Consider the following 19,886-nt stretch of genomic DNA (forward strand, 5'->3'; position numbering starts at 1 on the left):
TTCCCGGTCTTAAAGGGTTAATGGGAAGAACTGAACGCTTGATTTCAAAGTCAGTTTGTCCAATGGCCTGAGAGCTAGATCTCAGTGTAACCAGGTTGGACATTCCCCGAAGGCTGACGGAGTGAATTTCATGAGACACCTGCGAAGAAGACTGGAACACCATGTAATAGTCTGGCACTCAAAATGTTACATAGATACACCGTAAGACCTCGCAGCAGTAGTCTCCGTAGCAGTTTCTGGTTTAGCATTAAACAAAAATAACAGATCTGCAAGTTCACAACATTCATCGCCTATTATGACATGCCTAGAATAGGTACAGTACAACAGGATTCATGTGGTCCAGGACACATTGCAAGAAGGCATTTATCACCAAAGAAAGGCGACAAAAGCAAGAAGGTGGGACGATATTGTGTTTTTATGAAGTTAATAAAGGAGTTTGTAGGCACTTTTTATTAACCCCACTAGTGGTAGGGCTCTGAGGATGACTTCTGGATGCACTGGATGGTCCGTCCATCCGTCCGTCCAACACTTAACAGATTAATTGTGGCACTTATTAACCACTTAAGCCCTATTTTATGCTTCACCAGATGATGGTGCTGCACGAAAAATGTTAGTAAAAAAAGAAATAACCCACATACGAGCTCACAATGCTGGTTCATGTCCAGGGTTTCATTGCTCATGGGACGGCCTAACACGCCGTGCGGTGCAACAACCTTTTTGAACAGGAGCACGCGCAGGCACATGCATAGATTTAAAACAACTTTAAATTCACACCTCAACAAAGTTAACAAAGGCTGCCGACCGCCGGTTGTCACACGAGCATGAATTAACATAGGATTAACATAGGAATGAGCCTAGATGCATATCAATTGTTCATTGTGTGACCTGTAGTGTAGGTGTTAAGCGATGTGCGTGTTACGTCATTAAAATAAGAGTGCAACCACTTCCCAATTCACCAATGCAACACTGTTCATGTCATGCGTTGAGCTTGTACCAGAATGTTCTATGATGACATGCCCAAAATAGGGATGCTGTTGAAACTCCAGATGGTCACCGGTCCATTCTAACATTCTGTCACACAGTGACTCAATGCCATACTTTGTATGATAAACCACAGCATAAATGAACAGTGAGTTGTGCCTAATAAACATTTCACAGGGTGTATTGTCCACCTGTTAGGGAAAGTAAAGGGCCTCTCAACTGGCTGGTTCAGGGGTTTTCTGTGCGGCTGCCATCATGCGCTCTCGGCCCCGCTGGAGTGTGTGCTCGCTAGGGCCCAGACGAATGATCTTCCCACTGCCAAGACACTCGTCTCCTTTGTAGAGCACTGCAAACTGGAGAGAGAGAGAGAGAGAGGTGAACTGGATAGTTAGGATAAAAACACACACAAACACACACGCACGCATGCACAACAACTCTCATCCTTGTGGACAGGAGCCCAGAAAGACAGAAAAGATAAGAAATATTGTTTTCAAAGAGCAGTGGCTTATGGGATACAAATACATTGCAAGACATTGGTGTCTAGTTTGAAGGTAGTAAAGAGGCATACAAATAACAGTACCCAGTGCAGTGTTTTTTAATGAGTTTGATCAGAACAGAACAGAACCTCCAATCAGTGCTGATTCCCAAGTATTCCCAAGTATGTCCGTGTCCCTGTGTCAGCAACATTCCACTGACAATGTGCAAATTTTAATGCATTAATGCCCATGTCACATCTCACCTGCCAAAAACAGACAACCTCCTACTTCCACTTTAATTGGTGAACCACTTCACAGGCAGACATGATACAGATGAGGCACGCTGGGCAAGACCTGGTATGTTGGTTCTCTAGGCGGAAATGATTGAATTTGGCAGAAGTACCGCCCAAGGAAATGACGTTGATGCTTTACAAATCTGTTAACGTTCTCCGTGAATGAAACGAGTGTTGTGATTGGTCAAAAAATGTCGTTTCCGGGGGAAACACGTACGACGGAAATCCTGTCCACTCAGGACTTCCGAGACACTCGCTGGTTTAGGCCGTGACCAGGCTCTTCTCTTCGCAGATGAGTGAGGCTGGGAACGAGGCTACAGAGGAGGTGGTGAAATAAAATGCAATAAAATCCACAGCTCGTTCTTGTGGTGTGGCTTTTTTTTATTAGGACCACCTTGGTAGTCTCTTAGTGTCAGCTGTAACTATTCTGCTGATGTCAAACTTGCAAACCAATCAATTATGCTGCTGAATAAACATGTAGGATTATGGCGTCAAACCACAGGCCATTGTGTATTACAGGTAGTAGCACTGTGTAATGTGTAACTAGTGGTCAGTCAATCAGGCCTTTTATCAAGAGGTTCTGAGAGATAACGTTGAGCTGTGAGATAACATTTTGATATCATTTTTTGATAACATTCAATCAAATGATGTAATGTAGTGTTAAGATTATATTTTATTGAGACGCACTGACCACAACACATTTCAGCACTCACACAGTCTACTGCTGGATAATAATACTGGATGGCTTCTCATGGAATTCACTGTGCACCTTCATGCTCCCCAGATGATGACTGCTACTGGTTTTGGTGAACCAAATAGCCTTTCCTCTAGCACCACCCTTGGGCCAAACCTTCCCCTTGCACACAAGACATCTCAAAATCTAATGAGTAGATTAGGGTTGTGCGTGGCTACTCGACTAGTGTATTAGGCCCATGAACTGGACTAATAGCTTTAGTTTGAGTTATTTATGGGTCTATGTGCAATAACAAAGGATTATTATTATTCCTAGTGACACCTTTTTAATGCATTATATGCTTATTCATAATATATTTTTTATATTTGTCTTCTCTCAGTTTTAACCTGTGCCCCCCCCTCTTTGTGTGATGTGTTTTTAACTAACCTTACTCTATGCCTGTATGAGCTATGGGATATCTGAATGTCCCTTCAGGGATTAATAAAGTATATATCTATCTATCTATTAAACAGTGCTGCTGCTACCAATCGTTTACCAAATACTAGTCATTTAAACCATTGGTTCTCAAACAGATCGTTGCGGTTCCAGAGGCTCCCGAGCAACATGACCCCATGACCTATCTATCCTCCAGTCTCCGAGCGGCCACCCTCAGGCCAGAATATCAACTTTTCACAAGACATTTAATAATAATCTAATAAGCAGAGATTGTAAATCCGCTGTATAAAAAACCATGGCTGTGGTAACTTCCAGGTTAGCGTAACAAAAACATGTCATCACTACAGTACAACAATAATATTGTTCTTTACTCTCATCACTACAGTACAACAATAATATTGTTCTGTACTCTCAGCCAGGCAGAGGAGTGCTTACCTGTCCAGGTGTGAGAGCTCTGATTGGCTGGGAGAGCATGATCCACACGGTGCCGTCCATGTTGAGGGTCACAGTGCAGGGAACTGGAAGGCAAAGTGTTAACTCTGTTACTATGACAACACAGCGTTTAACCACTTGAACCCTATGGTCCAGGGGCAACAAGCTCAACGCATCGTGTCGTGAGCGTACAGTATATAGGGTTTAAGTGATTAAAGCTACAATCCAGGAATTATTTGAATGAATAAAATGTTATTTTAACCAATCTGTCTGGTAGCAGTGTTGATTTCGTCGACTAAAACTATGACGTAAAATGTTTGTCGACAACCTTTTTTCACTGACGAAAACTAAATAAAAACTCAATAAAAACTAAGTTATGATGACTAAAACTATGACTAAATATATTGACAATTTCATCAACAAATAACAACTAGACTAAAATGTGAGGGACTAGTGGAGAAGAGATCCAGTAGAACTAAAAGACAAGTCATTTATGAGTGTAAAATCAGCCATTACGACGCCATCAAGGCACCGCCAACATACATTTTAGTCGACTATAATCTTATGATATTTAGTCCACTAAAACTAGACTAACAGTAAAACATTTCAGATGACAAAAATTTGACAAAAACTAAATGGAATTTGATTCAAAAGACTATGACTGAAACTGAACCAAAATTTGCTGCAAAAATCAATCACTGTCTGGTAGTATATGTATGTGTTAATTAAATATAACTAGTACATCTGCAGTATTGGAGGTGGTCTCACTACTTTTCCATTGAGACATTTAGATCCTGTTTTAGCCAAAAAATATACCCCTACCCTACCTTAAATGTATTATATATTTTTTTTTCATCTAGGGACTCACCGAGAGGCATCTGGTGAATGAATCTAAAGTGACACTCCATCATCTGGGTCCTGATCAGCTCAGGGGGCGGGTCCACCGCGAGCCAATGGAAACGTTCCGTCCGCACCGTGTCACGGAACAGTGCCGGGTGATTGGTGGCAGGACCCTGAGCGGGCGGAGGACAGAATAAACAAGATTGCATCAACACGATCCTACTAACCATGATTCTGATGCAAATGTACGATTCTGATCCAAATCCTCAGTGTTAATGTATCCATACAAACTCTTTCTCACCACAAACACCTCTCCAGTAGTGATGTCTTTGTCCACTACGAACCAGGGTTCGCTCCTGCCTCCTATCCTGGCCCTCTGTCCCAGAGTCATAGTGAACCAGCCTGGATGTACGGACACAAATAACTACACTACTTGCATTTGAATAAAGATCAATTATAGCAGTGGTTCTCAAAACTTTTTAATTTCAAGGACACCAAATTTGGTAAGCTCTAAGCCGCGGACACCCACAAGAGAGGGCACAAATGGAACTATTTGTACAAAATAATAACTATATAGTCACAAACTCTTATTCATACTTTTCATTGGTTAAATATTTATAAAACCCACAGACAGACTTAACCACTTTCAACCTGGTGTATTTATTTTGGGTGTGTCATTCTAACCATATGTGTTAGCAAAAACAGCAGAGCCACAAGCTCACAAGTTTTACATTAGTGTTTTTACATACATACATACATACATACATACATACACACATACATACATACACACATACATACATACATACATACACACACACACACACACACACACACATACATACATACATACATACATGAAAGTATAAAATAGGCCATGAAATTATGAAAAATAAAACATAAAAGGTTGAAATATGGAGATACAAGGTTGAATTTTAAGTGGTTGTTACATGAACTGTTACTTTAAAATGGACCTATGATTTAATACAGAACTGATAGAGCTGCAGCACCCTCTGGTGGACAAATCTGTGATATACACTGACAGACATACAGCTAGTTTCATTACAGTAGTTTTATACTTTACTTCATGGTGACTCAACTAATTACAGGTATGAAGAGAGAGCAGAGATTAATAACACTTTCATGAATGTTCTCAGTGTTAATTTCTAGGGAATATTAAAGAGTGAGATAACTAAGAGACTTTGTGGGCTTGTAGATCAGCTTTTTTTTGCTACTTTTGCGCGACTCTGTCCTATGACGAAGTATAAAACATTCCATTCACTTCTGGAAGAAAAAAAACACATACAAAGATGAAATAATTATGGAGATACAAGGTTTCTACCTGCAACACTTTGCAAGAAGACACGCTGTGCATGCATTGTGATGCAATGTGTTGTGAGATTTTCTTTTGTTGCTACTTTTGAAAAATCTATAATGACACACCCAAAATATGGAGGCCAGGTTGAATGCGGTCTCTCTGCGGGTATTATAAATATCAAAGCAATGAAAAGTATTAATAACAGCTTGTGACTAAATAATCACTACATTGATTGGATCAATCTTTTCCATTTCCTGAAAAATAATGGTTTTCAGACATGCAATGTTTCTAACCGACAGTGACAGAGTGTTGTACAATCAACACCTCAAGAAGAACATACTGTACCTTTATGTTGTCCCATTATCTCTCCATCCTCTATGGAGACAAAGTTCCCTGGCTTTGGTTCTAGGTACTGGCACCAGGAAATATGATTGAAAAAAGGAAAAAGAAAAACAGCTCAATTTTTTTGGGGAGCGCCTGTCTCTTGAATGAGTATGTCTTCAGTTGTATTAGACATTTATAAGGTGATTTAGTGCATGTGATGTTTAAATATGACATTATTTCTCACCTCCAGAATGAACTCTTCAAACTTCCTCTCTCCAATGAAACAGATGCCCATGCTCTGGAAACACATTCACATGAATCAAATGTAACATTTCAATATCAATACATTGTTCAGCGCGTGTACAGTCTTTTTTTGTGTGCTTTGGCTAGTGTTGATTTCGTCGACAAAAACTATGACAAAAAATGTTCGTCAACTACCTTTTTTCACTGACAAAAACTAAATAAAAACTAAACTACGATGACTAAAACTAAGACTAAATATATTGCCAATTTCATCAACACATAAAAACTAGACTAAACTGTTAGGGAGGGACTAAGGGAGGAGAAGAGATCCAGTAGAACTAAAAGACAAGTCATTTGGTTTGGTTGCGCTGGGGTGTTGCGCCCGGAAAATAGCAGATCTACAAGCTCACAACGCGTCGCGCTGCGACGCGTTGTGAGCTTGTAGATCGGCTATTTTCAGCATGCAACCAAGAGTAAAATCTACAACGCCATCAAGGCACAGCCAAAATACATTATAGTCGACTAAATCAACTGTAGATTTAGTCGACTATGATATTTAGTCGACTAAAACCAGACAAAAAATAAAACATTTCAGATGACTAAAATATGACTAAAACTAAATGGAATTTTATTCAAAAGACTATGACGAAAACTAAATCAAAATTTGCTGTCAAAATCAACACTGGCTTTGGCCAACCTCTTTCTTTTTGAGGACGTGATGGAAGCCTGCTTCTGCAGCCATCTTCTTCACAAAGTCCTTGGTGAGTCCAGCCAGAGGGAACATGGTCCGTCGCAGTGCATCCTGGGAGATCTGGCTGAGAAAGAAGGTCTGGTCCTTCATCAGGTCTGCCCCCTTGTACAGCCTCACCGCTGGCAGGGGAGAAATTTTCCAAAGAACAACATGTCTGACCCTTCAGGAAGCTACATGTTGTACTTCCTCTTTCCTAAAATGACTATTTAATTTCTATTGATTGCAGGTGACTTTGATACAAAAAGCTTGTATAAATAAAGTATCTTTCATATTTCAACTCTTCACGTTTTTCCTTTTCTTCATATATTAATGACCTACTTGTGGTTAAAAAGTGGTAAAGTCTGTCTGTGTGTCTGTGTGTGAGTTTTACAAATATTTAAACAACGAAACATATTAACAAGAGCTTTGTAAATAATTACTACAATGGATGCCTTGGAACACAGGTCCTTTTCCTGAAAAGTAACGGTTTTGAACATACAAGATTTCCACCTGACAGTTAGTCCAGGCAAACTAGCATTTCACATGATCAAAGTAATTGTAACAAAATGTCTTTCCCCATACATCATTTCTATGAGGTGTCTAGAACACCATACTAAAAGTCCTAAGAAATTCTAGATGCGAAAGCATGTTCAATTGCCGATAGTTCGATTGTCCAGCAATTATTGTCAAAAAGCCATATACAATGGTGAGTCCAATTTCCGTTCGTCTGAGATTTCTTCTTTTTTTTTTATCCCTCGATTTTGTAACCCTTTTTTTTCACCCGGTGCCAATTTGCTAAGTGATCCTGGGCACTACACTCCCCCCACCAGCCTTCGTTCGTCTGAGATTTCAATTCACCTCCAAATACATTTTGAGGTGAGAAATTCTGATAAAATATCCCAAAAACATTTTAGACATTTTTGAACCAATACAACAGAACTACAGGCTGTTATTACCAGATACATTAATTCAATCTTTTTATGGTTTTCTGTCACTTGCCGTGTACAATAGCTTGTAAGCACTGTGCGAGAAACATAGCAAAGTGTGAACAACACGTACGGTTTGTGATCTCAAAGCGATCCCTGAAGAGCGTGGTGGGAGGAGCCACGTGTTTCTGTTGGAAGGTGTCCTCGTCTTCCTGCGACGTCCTGGCATAGTGGCCCGTTGCCATGGCGTCAGCGTCTAAACAAACCACAGCAGCAGAGCTGAGCAATGTATTGAATTCTCCAGTATGACATATACTGTATATCTTTCATTTTAATGAACGATAAAGGACATCTACTGATTGACAATTTCAATAAAGTTGTTTGAAGCAGACAGCAGACCAGATTGAACAACAGATGCGCTGCCATCATATAGTGTGATCTGAGTAAATACAGACTTAAAATACATGGCTATACTGTACATTGTTGAATTGAGTAATGATTATGGAAAGAGTGACAGTATATTCATTCTTGATGTTTGGTCCATAAACAGATGGATTAAATGCAGAGGACACATTTCCCCAAGGGCACAATAAAGGAAAATAACTTATCCCTCACTCCTTTGTCACAGCATATTTCAAAGTACAGGCATTGTTTCAACAACACAACCATAATAAAAAGATCTTTAAAAAAAACAGCATAATAAATCAGTACATTCTACATTACTACATACCCAATGTGTTGACAGCATACTTGTGGAAATGTTTGAATTTGATGTGCTTGTTGCATAGTATGTCTGGGTTAGGAGTCCTTCCCTTTTCATACTCCTTTAACAGGTTACTGGCAAAAAAGAATGTGGAGAAAACGGTTCCAGATATAAATCAGACATTATATATAAAGACATTACAATGTTGAACAGAAAGATTTACGTTAGAGCCCAACCGACCGATCATCATCAGCGATTATGCTGACAATTTCTTTAACCTTTAAATATGTTTTTTAAATAGCCGACCTACAAGCTCACAACACGTTGCATTGGGACGCACTGTGAGCTTGTTGCTCGGTCGTTTTAAAACATATTTGAAAAGGGCTAGTTTAGTTTATGCGTGTATTTTATATTTCATTGTTGGCTTGATCATTGTATAATTTAAGTTGAATGTACTTTTCATATATTGAAGTTTAATATACTACTTAATTTAAAGGTCTTAATTCAAAACATTATTTGAGTTTCTTTGTACATTATACATTATTATTATTATTATAAAGGCATGTTGAACAGAAAGATGTGAGTGTCTACCTAAACACTTCATTCCAGTATTCTTTGATGTAAGACACTTGGTGGAAGGGGATGTCCAGAGATTCACACACTCTGTAGGCATCTTCACAGTCCTTATCTGATGTACAAACCCCCTTCTCATCCAGGGAGTCCCAATTCTTCATAAAAACTCCAGTTACATTATAACCTACATGTGGAAGAAAAAACACAGAAAGATGTTTTACTTACTGCATTGGACAGACCAACATATAATGTATGTCAGAGAAAAAACGAAATATCGTGCCAGTTTCTCTAATAAAATACAATCTATACTAATATTATTTTACATTGATTCTGCATCCTACTTGTATGCACTGTGGGTGGGCTGTGTAAGCTCAATACAATATTACATGTACAGAACGACTACAATGATTTGTCATTCTTTTTAATGTTCTAATCTCCCGCTTATTTCACCAGCCTATGTGTCTGATCTTGTGTTCTAAATTCTGATTCATTAAGGTTGTCGATGTTGCAGAATTACAAGAGTGCCCCAAACATCTCCAACAGCCTTTGTTGTCTCCGCCAGGCCGACAAGCATGGCGAAGACTACGTTTTACACCCTGTCCATTCGCCATTCTGTCTGTAAACAGCTAATCTCTGGCACCGTTGGCTTGAAGGCAGACACACACACTCCGTGGATGCCAGAGCATCTCTATAGTCATAGTCATTCCATCCTGATTGGCTAAGATTGACATCTAAAGTTTGCAGGAGTGGCCCGCTTTGAACAAAATTACGCAAATCATGAACGCAGCGTCCGATTGCGGTGAAACTTTGCACACACATTCACACTACGTTGAGGAACACATGCCACCCTTTTAAAATTGCCCTATTAAAGCGCCACCAGGAGGCCAATTCTTGCAAAAACATTTTTTTATATTACTCCCACAAATGTTGTCCAAACATCACCCAATTCGGTACACATTATCTCTATAGTCGAGTGATCAAGACGGATCCGTCCGATTTTTCATATTCCATCCTGATTGGCAAATTCCGAACATTGCTGGCCCACAATAACCAACCTGACCTGGCGGAGTCGGAGACCTGTGCTCCGAGGAGCACTTTTTCTAGTTATCAGTAACTATTAATACAAATACATGAATGAAGTTTAGTTTATTGATTTAATATATTGACTCTATATACTATATGTGTATGACATGTCTGTGTCTCTAAGCTACTAAAGCTCGATGCAGGACAATTGTGTGAATATATTTTGTTTTAATAATTTGTCATTTCAACATCCCTATTTAAATAATGAGGACTTATTGTATAGTGAAGTCTACCATTTATAAATTCCTGTCATCTAACTCCTTGGTTCTCAAAGAGGGGTCCGGGGACCCCCAGGGGTTCCCCAGCAAAATGTGTTAATATAGCATCACAATAATTCTAACCTTTTATGCTTTGTCTATTCAAAAATAGCAGATCTACAAGCTCATAGCGCGGCACCGAGTGCCGCGCTATGAGCTTGTAGATCTGCTATTTTTGAAAAATCTTGAAGATTTGTGCAAATCTTTGAATATATTTATTTTAAAGCGAACATTTTAACGCAAATGTTCGCTCCTGGGGGTCCCTGGCACAACATATTTTCAGACGGGGGTCCGCGGCCAAATATATATCAATTTGGGGGTCCCTGGCATGAAAAAGTTTGAGAAGCAGTGATCTAAATCAGTGTTGTATGGGTGTAGTAGCACACAGTATGTGCAGACTTATGTTTTATTCTGTAACCTTATTTAATTTGCCACAGACAGTTAGACAGTCATGCAGTCACATATATATATCAACATATTAACAGATATACGTTTTATTCTGTAACCTTATCTAATTTGCCACAGACAGTTATACAGTCATGCAGTCACATATATAAACAGCCTGCCTGACCATAAGACAGAGAGATTGGCTCATTGGTTAGGTCATTAATTTCATTGGTACAGACTGTTCTTGTAGTTTCTTACCTCTTCGTTTTAATAACAGAGCGGCCACAGAGCTGTCAACGCCTCCAGACATCGCACACACCACGTGTCTAATGATACCCATGTTTTCGGAAATGAATATCGTACAAATGTCTATATTTTAACTAGCAACAAACACTAATAGTCATGAAACATTGAGTAACATTCGTGGAGGCTGCCATGGAGGCTGCCATGTTTGTAGTCCGTTCCGCTTTAGAATTAGGTCCGACCAGAGCCATGGCTCTCTGAGTCCGACCAGAAACAAGTGACAGTGGTTACAACGTTCCGGATGTTGCGGTGAAATGTGGATGTTGCGCTGCCTGTCTGGTGTAATAATCAGAATATACAAAGTAACTAGTAACTAAGTTAAAAATAATTGTAGTGGAGTAAAAGTACAATATTTGCCTCTGAGGTGAGGGATAGAAGTAAAAGTGTATCGTTTACCTACCCTTTGATGTTTTTGACGCAGGGAGAATTTGTTTGTAAAACATTCCATCCAGAATCGAAAACAAACATGAATGGAATCAAAACGAGACAGAAAGTAATGACAGAAAAACGATGTAAAAGAAATCCGTCCATTAAAAAAAACAGAAAATTACCTGGCTTGTGTGGGTTTCAGCTGGGCTCGTTCGTCGAATTTATGTCCCGCCTCCCAGCTCGTTCATTGGCCAGGAGTTTTGCTGTCACTCAAACCCTACCCGGTAGTAGGCTGGTGGCGCGCACAGTGTAAACAAACAAACAGTGGAGACAAAAGCAGGGTCTCTCTCTCTCTCATCTCTGCGTGGAACCACTAGAGACCATTTTTAAAAAATAATATAATTCTAAGATAATAATTTACGTGTATACGGTGGGAAGTATGCCCAAAGTATGTTCATACCCGAGGTGCTTCAACCAGCAGAAGACCAGTTCAAATTTCATATTTCACTCGCTGCCTCGAGACCCCGAACTCCTGAGGCTGTGGCTGACCGCTATGTCCATGAACGATGCGGAATCACCCAGAACAACGTTACTCTCACGAGATGTCCGTGTGTGTGGAGAACACTTCTCTCCCGAAGACTACCGCACCCCGACCAGAGGACAGCAGAAATCTAAACTTCTGAAATCTTTCGCTGTTCCGTTTACCTTTGTTGTCCCTGCAGGACTTCCAGAGACAACACAGGTGAATGGAACAGCGAAACATTCCAGTGGAAGTGAGACAAACTGTGCGGTGGTAAGTTGGTGGATTTTTTTTTTTTTTTGATCGACTTTATTCAAATTAAATGACAGTATGACATGGTTGTTGAGCTCAGGGGACTAGAAACGCGAACACAGGTACTTGAGTACATGTAGGCCTACTTAGTTACTTTACACTGGTCTTATTTGACAGAATAATATTATATTATCTAAAAACCTTTTAGTCGACATTTTGCCTTTTATTTAGAATTCCATTGACGGAAGCAGTATACATATAGGTTTTATTATGAAGTCCACGACCGGAAGTCCTGTTAATTTAAGTGCTGACTTGACAGTGTTGACAAATCGCAGCACTTCAGTAAACATCACGCAGCTGTCAGTCATACGCAAAAAATAAGGTATGTGAGGTTGCAAATCCATTTGAAACCAAAACACACCTAAATCCCGTTTTACTGATTTACGTAGTGTTTCATTTAAATTGTCTATAAATGTGAATAATAAAGTTACACATTATGTGTAGCGGACGGTGGTCCCACTAGCCTCACGTAACCTTTGCAAAGCCTGGTTTCCATTTACTGTCTAGTGCTCAGATCCGGTCTAGAGCCCGCCTTCTGTGTCCGGTAATTTGCATTAAATGCTTACAGACCGTTTCCGTTTCCCCTCTAGACCGGATGTGCAAACTGAAAAGTGAATGGTCCCAGTGTAGGCAGCTGTCCACAAGTCTGGTCATTTATGTTAAGTTTCATAACAACTCTGTTGTGACAAGTAGCCTATGAGCAAGATGATGAAGTCTGTCAATCATCAGCATTTTCTGAGTATATGTAAAAAGTTGTTCTTATCAACCATAAACTATATTGTCAGTGGTTCTCAATGATGGGGACCCAGGCTGGGGGTCCAGGGTCCTTGAAGGGGTTTGAGGGGATCTCAAGCTAAATGACTGATTGTTAATCTTCCCCACTATAACGTGCTAGTAAATGCAACTCGAGAACATTTCACAGTTTCACTGGCATTTCTATACGGCAGTGGTTCTCAACCTGTGGGTTGGGACCACAGATGACAGTGAAGTGACAGAAAGACATTTACTGCATCAGAAGAAATCAACAAACTATAAAAACTGGTCAAACATTAGCCAAATTGTCAAATAATATAAGAGAGAGGTAAAAATTGTGAAAATAGCCGATCTACAAGCCGTTGTGAGCTTGTAGATCGGCTATTTCCAGTACATACACAAGTAAAGGATTTCTGGACCAAATGACAGAGCGTATCGCACCAAATCATGTTTAACTATAAAAAACATTCTTAGTTTGGGGTCCCAGAGATACCTTTACTCATTAAATGGGGGCCACACAGCCTAATGCATTATCAAATTGGGGGTCCTTGAAATAAGAAAAAACACTGAGAATGTGATGTGCTCTTCCCAGATGGGGGCCCCAGTGTCTGCGGAAAGCGTTACTCTGGAGCTGTTGAAAGCAGCCAGGGCCACGGTGAGGGCCAGTCCCCTGGGGGTCATCGAGACCCCCATGATCCCATGGAGCCAGACCACCCTGCCTCCCTGCGTCCCCTGCAACATCCACATCAAGCTGGAGAACCTGCAGAGAACTGGTACAACTACAAACCAATCATGTCAACATTATGAACCCCATGATGAATCCTAGTCATCACTATTCTGGGGGCGAACATGTGGCAAAAATAGCAGATCTACAAACTCACAAATACGTTGCGAGCTTGTAGATCTACTATTTTTGGCTAAGAGATTTGATGTAATGGAACAAAACTAAGGAGGCGGCCTAGGGTGAGCCAAGGGTAACTCTGGTTTAAAGCTTTGTATTGTGAAGTGTTGTTATTATGTATTTATTATTTGTGTATTGTCTGTAACCTTTAGGAAGTGACATTCTTTTGCAAGAATATAATTGTATGCTGCTGTGCGCCACCTATTTTTGACAACTGCATTGCGTTCCAGCACATTCTAGAATATGGAAACTATTGCTGCTTGCCTGCTAATACATTTAGTTTCTATGTTATGTGAACTTGGGTTAGTACTTGGGTTAGTTCATGCACGCCAATCCAAAGTTAATGCACTTGATGTTATAGCAATGAAGTCTTGAAACATGAATCAATTCTTAGCTCCGTAGTAGTGTAGACTCATCTATCAGTCAACATACTGTATATGTATTGTGTTCATTAGTTTAATGATCCAATGACTGCAGTGTGTATCTCTTTATTTTCTATATTTGACAGGCTCGTTTAAGATCCGGGGAGTGGCCAATCAGTTTGCCAGGAGAGAGAAAGGCGGCCACTTTGTCACCATGTCTGCAGGGAACTATGGGAAGTCTTTTGCGTACGCCTCAAAGCACTACGGGTCCAAAGGCAAAGTGGTGATGCCAGAAACAGCTCCAACATCCAGATCCACTCTCATACAGGTCAGGGGATAGACTTGATCTACTGGTAAAATGTAAACTGTGACAAACCTACTGTAGGTCATATCTACTAATATTATAAAATACTGTAGTGTGGTACAAGTTTTATAAAGCTAGTGAGGTACAGATATGCTTATGTTTTGTCCGGTAGGTCAGTCGGTAGAGCACTAGCCTTTGGATCACTAGGTTCAGGGTACGACCCCGGGCACCGCCAACTCAGCGTATGAGTAGCACGCCTTTGTTGTGCTCCACCTCAGCAATCTACCTCCCGTGTCCTTGGCTGGTAGCCTGGTACCTACAATAAGCCTCTGCGACCTATTTACTGTCACGTTTACACGTCAACTATTAAAATGTCCATGACAATTTAGTCATTTATCAGATGCTCACAGACATGGACCCTAGTCAACCAACAACAGGGTACCTACTAGAGTGCTAAGAAAACAAGCGTGTGCTACAAAGTAAGTAAGTAGACCTCAAACCTGGCATGTATAAATAGGGGTGTAATGAAGATCAATATAAATCTTAATTATTGATCGGTCAAAACAGGACAAAACCAAATCATACCATGACCTTAAAATCAAAGAGTGCACACTGCAGTTAAAAGAAGCGCCACTAGATGGCAGAAGGGTACTTAACAGCAACAGCTTGAGTTCCCTCACCTTCAAAAGCCACCAGAATTTTAATTGTATCCTATTATTTATTTTCACAGTGTGACTTATATTTTTTTAAATGAAAATAAAAACATTTATTTGGATAATTGTGACACCCATAATATATAAATACAATATGTAGCCTCTGTGAGTTTCCCATTGTATTCAGTTTTCAAACTGTCCTGTCAAAGATTAAACAGTAATAGTGTATGCATTGTTCACTGTTCTTTATATGCACCACTGTACTGTGAAACTCAGTACATTGACAAATTATATATTGGCACCAATTACACCAATACATTTTCCTGTGCTTGTATTTATTTGTTGTTCTTATGTTATATATATAAATGTGTGTGTAATCTCGGCATCATTGTAAATGAGGGTCTCCCTCAATGATCTCTCCGAGAATTTTAATTAAAGGTTGAATGAATTTGTGCTTGGCGGTTAATGGCAATTAACTTAAAGTACATTTTTTATGAGATTTTGTTTGTGTGAAACTCCTCAGAGTTTCGGGGTGGAGGTGGAGAGAGTGCCCACGTCGTGTCTGATGGATACGGTGAACCGCTGCGTTCAGGAGAACAACATGACCTTCCTCCACTCCTACGATGACCTAGATCTGATAGCAGGTCATGCCAGGTAGGGTCACTACAACCACAATCTCATACTGTTGGCCTCTGAGCAGCTCCACTGGAGCAGTTTGGGGTTCAGTGCCTTGCTCAAGGGCAGGTCAACAGTGTTGAGAGGGAAGGGAGACAGTGTCAGTCATTCGCTACCTCACACAGATTGTTCCTGCTGGTCCGGAGGATTGAATTGGGAACCTTTTGGCTACGCTAACCTTTTTAGGCCACTGCTACCCTACATGTTTGTTTCTTAAAACTGTTGTGTGTTAAAGCTCAACATGAGCGAATAGCGAGCGTGAAACCTGCCCCCTGGAGCGCCGAGCAGCATTTCCACCTGCTCCGCTTGATGTCATACTGTTATACTGTATACAGCAGGGGTCTTCAACTTTTTTCAGGCCAAGGACCCCTTAGCTGAGAGAGAGATGAACCAGGGACCCCCACTATATACTGTATGAAATTATATTGCAGATTGAACTTATTCATAGATTACGTAGATAGCTTCATAGACTTGTTTGACAGTACTATCATCAGTGTTGAGTTAAATGAACGTTTTTTTGTTTATTTCAGACATTTAACCATTTAAACCCTCATCCCCTGGTATACAGTATCAGCACAGCTGTGATTCCGTCATAGAAGATAATCATGGCAGTGCTGATATACAACATATACTGTATGTAAATTATACAGGCGGATGACAAATTAAAGGAAAACCCAACAGTGATATGTTACAGTAAATTGTTCCTGTGTTATACTGTAGATCAGCACTCCTGAAATGCCTCTTGTTCAGTCAAATGACTTAATTTGAACGTAACTCTTGTAAAGCTTAGATTTAGAAAAGTATTAAAATTATGTGAAAATAAAACTCTGTGTCGATATGTATCGTATCGTGAGGTTGTAGGCAATCCCCAGCCTTGGAGAAGATGTGTGAGCCTGATGTAGTGGTGGTGTGTGGTGATAAATGTGTGTGTCCAGTCTAGGTTTTGAGGTTCTGGAGAAGATGGGTGAACCTGACGTAGTCGTGGTGTGTTGTGGAGGTGGAGGCCTGCTGGCTGGCGTTGCTGCAGCTATCAAACTGTCAGGCTGTCATCAGACCAGGATCTATGGAGTAGAACCAGAAGGAGGTACAATTACCATACATAATACTACGCTCACTCAGTATATTTAGAATTATTATGCATTTGTTGATAAAGGTGTTGTGAGGGATTCGGATGATTTAATGTGTCAAAATGTTCTATTTTGATACAGCGTGCACCATGTACAGAAGCTTCATTGAGAATCAGCCAGTGGGTATGGACACCAAAAGCATCGCCTCAGGACTAGCACCACCTTTTGCAGGTACCCGTATTACCTCTGTCTGCAGTGGAAGTGATTGGTGAAATACTTATGTCTCTGTCTCTTTCAGAAACAATAAAAAAAACACACCTGTGATATCACAGGGCTATGACTTTTTATGGTGTGGTTCTACACTACCCTTCCTCTTTGCCTGGCTTACTTGTTAACTAGTTGTACGAACTCTTGTTTTATTGTTGTATTGTTTTATTGGATCTTGTTCAGTCGATACACTTTTTGTATTAGCTCGTGCTCATTTGATTTAGCTATTTTGTCTCATCTGTTTAAGAAAGTAGGTAGCTGATATATAGCACTTTTACCTTAGCGCTAGGTATACTCTTGGTTGCTTGTTTTTGCAGGAAATGCACTTAAGACCTCTGGTGATTAGTATTTTCGTTCCCTACCTATGTTGAATGCACTTATTGTAAGTCGCTTTGAATAAAAACGTCTGCTAAATGACTGTAATGTAATGTAATGTACAGGAGTCCAGCCATCTTTAAGAGGGTCGGTCTGTGTATCTGTCGGTGTTAATCTCGTAAACCGCTGGACCGATCAGTGCCAAATATCTTGTGCACAATGGCAGTAGGGCCACAGAAGTACCTACCATTTTGTTTTTCACACTTTTCACTTTATGATGGAAGTCAATGGGCCTGTGATCGCACTGAAACCTTGCCCAAATTTGACATCTATGTTGTCATAGATGACTGATATCACACCATCCGCACTCATGAACAACGTTTAAAAGTCTTTAATAAGCCGCAGCAGCAATTAATGACGGACACGTTTCGACCTGTTCGTCAAGCATTTCACTGTGAAATGCTCAGAAGGTCACCGTGGTATTGGAGAGATTGGTATTGAGAAACGGGCACATTTTCAGTGACGTCATTATTTGCAGCTATTTTGTCGCCATTGCTTCACTTCATTCATAGCTTGTGTGTTTTATCCAGGCGCCCTCCCCTATGAGCTGTGTAAACGCTTCGTGGAGGCCATCGTTCTGGTGAGCGACGAAGAGCTCAAGACGGCGGTGTCCACACTCTACAAGTCAGGTCTAGTGGTAGAACCCTCGGGTTCTGCTGCGTTCGCTGCCATCGTGAACAACAAGATACCCAACATGGAGAACAAGAATGTAGTGTGCATCCTCAGCGGAGGGAACATTGGCAAAGATGAACTCACTAATTTCCCTGATTGACAAACCTAGTGCTTATATTCACCTATCTGCCTTTTATGTACCTTATCCTAGTTTAATAGCAGAAATTATTTTTCTATCACATTACTGGTTAACATGATTAATCTATGAACGAACACAGCATCCATTCAGACAGTAGACTAATATACTATACATTAGACGTGGCATCCATTCTAACAGTAGATTATACATTATACATGATCCATTCAGACAGTACACTGTACATTAGACCATTGGTTCTCAAAGTGGGGTCCGGGAACCCCCAGGGGTCCTTGAGGGAGTTCCAGGGGGTCCCCAGCTAAATGATGGATAGTTAGGAACCAAATGGACCCTTATGGGTCTGTAACTCGGAGTGTACAAATGGAACCAAATGAACCCATTAGGGTCCATTTGTACACATAGAAATGCCATTAAATGGGGGGTACGTAGCCTAATGCATGTGTAGCCTTAATTTCAAGGGGGTCCTTGAAATTAAAATGGTTGAGAATCACTGCTAGAGCCGTAACAATCTTCTCTTATGGGGGTCCGTAGCTGGCATATCTTTTCAAATGGGTGTCCGCGGGCTAATAAGTGTCAATTTGGGGGTCCTTGAAAAAGTTTGAGAACCACTGCATTAGACACATCATCCATTCTGTTCTACCCTCAGCTTATTACTGTAGTATTGTTTTACACAATAATGGGAATGACTTGAATATTTTTGCCACCATACACAGTGGAAATGTACAGTATGTGAAGTCAATACTGAGCCCTGTTTTCTTGGATTTTATATTCATTTTGGCCTACCTCTGTCCTTTGAGTGTGCCTTTCTTTGTTTTAATTCTCTTATATTGCACCCACAACAAGTGTCATTTTAATTTATGCTCTTAATGCAAAGATTGACTGAATTAACATTTATGCTTTATGTTAGAAGTTAAGTATACATTACTTGTATTTTAATTTGTAGGAGACTGTCAGATTGATGATTCACCTCTATTTTGAAACATTGTAAGAATGACAAACCGGAACACATCATACAGTAGACCAGGGGTGTCAGGCCCATTTTGGGTTGAGGGCCACATTGGTCCAACGGTGGCTTGAGGTGGGCAGCCACCACGGGCACACACATACCACCTCATTAACAGGCTGCTTTACGGCCTTCTTCCTACCATCACGGCTCTCCATCCCACACTCCGCCTGGCGAGATTAAACAAAGGCAGTCAGACAACCAGACAATCAGATGGACACACGCACGCGCACACACAGATGAATACAGACCTCTAGAGAACGCCACATGGCAAAATATTTGGCCTTCCACCTATCTTTTGCCTCCAGTAGCCTAAGTCTAAATCGTCCTCCAGTTCTTGGCGGACCTCCCTGGATGGCAGGGAGCATTAGGGGAGGGGTTAGTTCCCTTTGGGGAAATGGGAGGTCCCCCAGAGGAACCAGGAACCAGGGCTTCTGGGGCCACCGCCGGGGTTCCTTCTTCTAAATAGAAGGTGGAGACCAGTTCAACCGCTGGGGCAGAGGCCCGCAGCTCTCCAAGCAGCCTCTTGACCTCATGCCAGGTGGCGAGGTGCAAGAG

The 19,886-nt window shown here is 40.7% G+C and overlaps 2 protein-coding genes across 3 annotated transcripts; one reads left to right on the top strand and one right to left on the bottom strand.

The window, feature by feature from the left end:
* Positions 1-435: 435 nt before the first annotated feature.
* On the bottom strand, positions 436-11,657 carry trmu (tRNA 5-methylaminomethyl-2-thiouridylate methyltransferase). Of its 2 annotated transcripts, none has more exons than XM_084049638.1 (11): positions 11,550-11,657; positions 8,987-9,152; positions 8,423-8,529; positions 7,826-7,948; positions 6,734-6,906; positions 6,038-6,091; positions 5,815-5,881; positions 4,453-4,553; positions 4,180-4,324; positions 3,315-3,397; positions 436-1,334 (listed from the first exon to the last, which is right to left on the bottom strand). In XM_084049638.1, exons 2-11 carry the CDS (start codon positions 9,127-9,129, stop codon positions 1,197-1,199), a joined length of 1,134 nt encoding a protein of 377 aa, XP_083905764.1. In that variant the 5' UTR covers positions 9,130-9,152; positions 11,550-11,657; the 3' UTR covers positions 436-1,196. The 2 variants fall into 2 exon arrangements, with proteins under 2 accessions (XP_083905764.1, XP_083905763.1); XM_084049637.1 differs by lacking the exon at positions 11,550-11,657 and adding an exon at positions 10,954-11,124.
* A 74-nt stretch (positions 11,658-11,731) lies between these two features.
* LOC311039683 (phenylserine dehydratase-like) lies at positions 11,732-19,107 on the top strand. The gene is made up of 7 exons (XM_084049634.1): positions 11,732-12,160; positions 13,545-13,725; positions 14,362-14,543; positions 15,696-15,826; positions 16,783-16,931; positions 17,056-17,145; positions 18,087-19,107. The coding sequence occupies exons 1-7, from the start codon at positions 11,807-11,809 to the stop codon at positions 18,326-18,328; spliced, it is 1,329 nt and encodes a 442-aa protein (XP_083905760.1). The 5' UTR covers positions 11,732-11,806; the 3' UTR covers positions 18,329-19,107.
* The last annotated feature ends 779 nt before the right edge of the window (positions 19,108-19,886 follow it).

The sequence above is a fragment of the Gymnoscopelus microlampas genome (assembly GCF_963454915.1).
Source record: "Gymnoscopelus microlampas genome assembly, chromosome: 23".
Lineage (NCBI taxonomy): Eukaryota > Metazoa > Chordata > Actinopteri > Myctophiformes > Myctophidae > Gymnoscopelus > Gymnoscopelus microlampas.